Source organism: Penaeus vannamei, chromosome 23 (assembly GCF_042767895.1).
Source record: "Penaeus vannamei isolate JL-2024 chromosome 23, ASM4276789v1, whole genome shotgun sequence".
NCBI lineage: Eukaryota > Metazoa > Arthropoda > Malacostraca > Decapoda > Penaeidae > Penaeus > Penaeus vannamei.
In genome coordinates this window covers 28,688,835-28,693,834 of record NC_091571.1, presented here as the reverse complement: position 1 = coordinate 28,693,834, position 5,000 = coordinate 28,688,835, and the positions used below count along the sequence as shown (strand labels likewise).

Genomic DNA, 5,000 nt, shown 5'->3' with positions numbered 1-5,000 from the left:
CTTTATGGACTGTGAATTCACAGAGAGATGTGATGTGTTCGTCCCCACTAGAAAAAGAAAGTGCATTAATGAAATTTGAAATAGTGACAATACAAATAATAGTTATAGAAATAAGGATTAAAATTACAAGTGGCAGATTATGAATCATTCCAGCACATGTTTAAAAAGAATTATTCAAAATCGGATACAATAGGCTTAGGAACTCTTTATCCCACTTTCTTTTAAACCATTGCACTGAGTTTATAGTGAATACTACCATTTATGAAATTTCTTTGGAGTTGCATCACAATAATGATTCTTACCTGTATTTACCAACTCTGAGCTCTTGTGCCTGCTGTAAAGTGATACACACTTTCTTGGCATTTATACTAATACCAATATATTTCTTTGCATTATCTTCAACTTTCTTTAGAATTTCATCTCGACGGTCTGTTGAGAAGATGTGTAACCTACCAAATCCTCCACACTGCAAAAAAATTACTTACTATTACTATGTTGGATTATATGTACAACCAATAAAGATGGAAAATATCAATGTATGTAAGCCATGTAGCTGGAATTACAAATATACATATTTTATGAAGCCTTTTTCTTTTCTTTTCTAGGACCATATCTAAATACTATCAAACCATACATCCTTTGTCTCAGCATAAAATGGGAAGCCGATATTTTGGATGAGTGAAGCATGAGGATGCATTGCATGGCACTGGTTTGTGCACCTGAAGTAACACAAGGTGTCAAGTCTATCTTGATGCCCAGACTTGGGGCAAGAACTTAACTTAACTTTTTGGCACATGAATGAAGTGAGTTGGTGACTCACATCACCATATGCCAATGCCATCTGGTAGCAATCTCCAACCTCCTCTATTTTGCCTTTTGGTTTAACTCCTGATAAATAAGCTCTGGATCCACTACCTTGTTCTTACTTCCTTTATCACTTGTCAGGGTAGAACACAGTCTTTTTCTACACAAATGATGACTCCAAGTTGTTTTCTCTATCTATGTCATCTTATCATTTCCATATGTTATTCCACAATGAACTGCCAGTATCATTGTTATAACATCTATTTACTGAAAGGCATATCTACTGTGTATTTATATTACCAGATTCTGAATATAACTTGCTAGTGTCCATGTATCTTTCTTGGTTATAGCTCTCTATTGTACAACTGTCTGTTCCCTTGGTGTAAATGCTGGCATAGGTACTTTCTCTGTCTGAGAGGTCTCATGAGTGAATTTTCAATCTCTGACATGAGTTCTGCAGGGCCATTTGCAGTTTTATCTTTCTAGAGGGTGATATGTGAATGACTGGAACTTGAGGCAACACATCGGTGGATTTTTCCCTTAACCTTTTTACTGTGGCTTTTACCCATGCCACACTGATCTACACTGAGTGCTATGAGCAGTCACATGTTCAATTGAAAAATGAGCAGCTTGGGAAATGTGTCTCCCTGTCTATATACAGTATTAGCTATGACATACATGACCCTTCAATAAAAAAGGGCTAAAGAGTGAATATAAGCCTACTTTGGTAGTGTGAGGATTAAGCCAGGATGTAAATGGTAAATAGCCCACATCCTTGTAAGCTTTCAGCCTCATCTCAGACACTGAAGTCATGGACAAACCAATTAATAAATATCTATATCTCACATCACAGAGCAGGTATTACTATATATGGAATAGATACTTGTTACCCAGCATATAGGCCCTGTACATCTTGTCATGGATATATACTATATGGCATGAATGCATTTTGTCTTTCCTGGTGTCTGAATGCCTTATGCATTGTATGTCAAATGATTTTCTGAATAGGATTTCATACCAGATCTCTATAAACTCCACACCATTCTTCAAAAATTTCCTTCCTCTTGTAATTGAAAAATAGCTTGCAAATTATGTAAATATGATTGGAATAGGTTTATAAGCTTTTAAATATGATCCGAAAAAGTCTTCAATGCATTATAATATGAACCATTTCAGGAATGTGTTTTATGCAAATGGCAGGGTGGAAATCATAGTTTGGCAAAAACAAAGATCATTATTTGTAAGCTGCATGTATGAGTGCTTGTTGTACTGATGTTATGAAAACTAATAACCTGGTGCTTGTTGTACTGATGTTATGAAAGCTAATAACCTGGAAAATAGAATTGCTAATTTATAACATACATTCCCTTTACTCTTTTAGGAAGAAATAATCTATATTGTGCTATGGAAAACATCAGATTGAACATCCACTCTGATTACTACATATGACAGCTTCCAAAAACAACTAGTTCTAAGTTATAAAGTGTCTGGTTCTTTTTTAACACATTAACCATGCAGGACAATATCATAATCTCACCCCTCTTGTGGAGTCCTTCCCAGAGATCCCCTGCCAAAGCAGCACAAGATATTTGGGTGAGAGGAGGCAGGTAACATATTTACAACTAAAGTGGCTATTACAATAACCTAATTCTGCCAGGCCCTATAACCACTAAAACTCTGCTATCATCAAGCCACAAACCCCACCACTGTGTACCCAAATCATACCAGAAACTTTTTTATCTAAGAGCTTCAATATCTACCATTTTGCCCATGTGTATACATAGACTGACTAGCATTTACTTATTCACTGTTTAATAATAATTATGAAAACATACATCACGATCATAGTTGATGGTAGTAGATGAACTTCTAAGTAACGGTTATTGCTATAGCCATCATGACATAACATCCAATGACGTGTATACACGTCATGACTCACAGTGGGAGTGGGAGAATTAAATAGTCTATTGTGTTTCACGCATTTTAATTCTATGTTTAATTATATTTCAATTCTACCTTTCTGGTCCATAAGACCATCCTCCTCTGTCTGTTATCAGAATTATTGCTGTCCAAAGAGAGATGAGAAAAAACAGTCACTCCTCCTCTTTGCTTGTAGCTGGTCTGCTATTTAGTTCCATTTACATGAATTCCAGGGAGACAACATACTATCAGTTGAACAAGGAGGTTGGTGGGTAATAAAAAAACTTAATAGTGTAGCATGTGCTTAAATAATGGTCATTTTATCCATGATCAACTAGAGTTCACCAAAGATCAGTCAGATCCACTATCATACATGTCCAGTAACAACAACCCCTGGTAACTTAAAATTCCCCCCCCCCCCCCCCCACACACACACACACACATGCATGCATACATGCACAACACCCTTACCAAAACCATATGAACAGCTATTTTCAATAACCTTAAGGGGGCCGAGAATGAAGTTTGTTAATTATGATCATATTTTCAAAAATTTTTAATATGTTACAGATACATATACTACAATTTACACCACCGAGTTCCATATCATTTGGATAATAAACAATGAAGTTATTAAAAAAAAAGGAAAATCTTTAAAAACGATAAATCTCACTTATCCATTGACCAAACTTGATAAAAATTATACCACATATTCTATAGCAATACCTATACTTAACATGATTCGATTTTGAAATTTCCTCTTAATGTAGTCTAGAAAAATAAAATAATTGTTAAAAATATAAATGATGATATATGAACTTTTATCACTTGAAATGAAAATCAAATCATCAAGAAAATCGCAAATTTATTCAGCTTTCAAATGATCCAAACCCCATTAGAATCCCCCAAATAGTTACAGAGTGACATAAAAAAATGTGGACAAAGGTGTAGTTTTGAGATCTCAGGCTTTGAAGTTGAGGATACTTCTTCCTCCATTTTCCTTCTTTCTTTCTTCTTCTTCGATATTTTTTTCTTTTTTTCTAATCTGATCTCTACGTCAATATTGATGCATTCCATGGCATTCACGTAGTATTCTGAAGTGTAGCTGGTGCCTGGTCCCCCAATTTTGCAAGGTACTAATGGCAATAACTGCAGATGATTGTAGAAGTACTGCATGTCATCACCTTGTGAGGCATTTCATACGAATAAACAACTGCTGCAGCTGTGATTGAGATGTATTTCTCATCATATTATGTTTATCAGTTACACAAATAACGTCTATCATTAGCAGTGTCCTCTTAGTGTGTGATGAGGTGTGACCTTGGAATGGTGTCACGCCGAGGCAGTGCAGCCTCTCACTCTGTTTCTCTCGTGGCTGTCAGCTGATTCAGATGCAGAGTTGCCAGTGAACTAAGAGAGAATACCGAAATATATTGGGGGGGGGGGGGGGGGGAACATTTTCAAGTATATCTACTCGGATGCAACAAAGTAAACATTAGAGCTGGAGGCGGGGGCTCACATTTTTAGTCATAACTCCTTTATTTTTATGTATTTACCAAAAATATTGCATCACTGGATTGCCAAAGATTTTTTTTCCCCAAATTTTCGAGTTTCTTTTAACCCACTAACGCCAGTCTATTTTAAAGCTACAAAATCAGCCCGCTGCTGAATCAGAGCATGAGCCCTGATACAGCGTCACACCGGCGGGATGCCCGGCAATATTTTTTTCTGGGTGTCTCATATGTGGGATACCCATCATAAATGGGTTAAAGTATTTGTTGAAAATTCATTGTGACCTCCCCTTTAAAATATTTAGTGCACCATTTCGCTAACACCTGGGATGTAGCTTTGCTTATCCATGGCTAGAGACAAGTGTTTTTCAGTCTCCATTTAACTTAGTTTAATATTAACATCTAACATATTGTAGCCCCATGAAATTTGAAAGAAATGTAAAAACAAGCAAACAAACTACTCAAAAGAAACAGCAAAACAATAATGTAGCGTTTCTCTTATCAATGTTGTAGCATTTTACTTATCACTGCTATAGTTTTTCCCTTATTACATTTGTAATGTTTCTTTTATACTAGTAGTATTGCTCTTATCACCCCTGTCACAATGCTGCTGTGCTTTATACTGGATCTAAGTATAATATAAGTGGTTTGTAATGATTTACAATGTGAAGTTTGGCTTGCAGGTGAGTAGTGAATGGGCTGGCAAAACTTCACGCTTTCTTCAAAAACCTTTAGTCTCAAACATGGTTGCTTGGTGAGGAAAAC

The 5,000-nt window shown here is 36.0% G+C and overlaps 1 protein-coding gene across 5 annotated transcripts in view; it reads right to left on the bottom strand.

Moving 5' to 3' along the window:
- Rme-8 (receptor mediated endocytosis 8) overlaps window positions 1–5,000 on the bottom strand; it is a 69,100-nt gene that overhangs the window by 53,541 nt on the left and 10,559 nt on the right. For all 5 annotated transcript variants that reach the window (XM_027350917.2, XM_070137853.1, XM_070137854.1 and 2 more), the window contains exons 6-7: window positions 303–466; window positions 1–47 (exon numbers count right to left, since the gene is read on the bottom strand). The exon at window positions 1–47 is cut by the window's left edge and continues 205 nt beyond it. In XM_027350917.2, coding sequence (XP_027206718.2) covers window positions 1–47; window positions 303–466 — 211 coding nt within the window. The remainder of the gene's footprint in view (window positions 48–302; window positions 467–5,000) is intronic.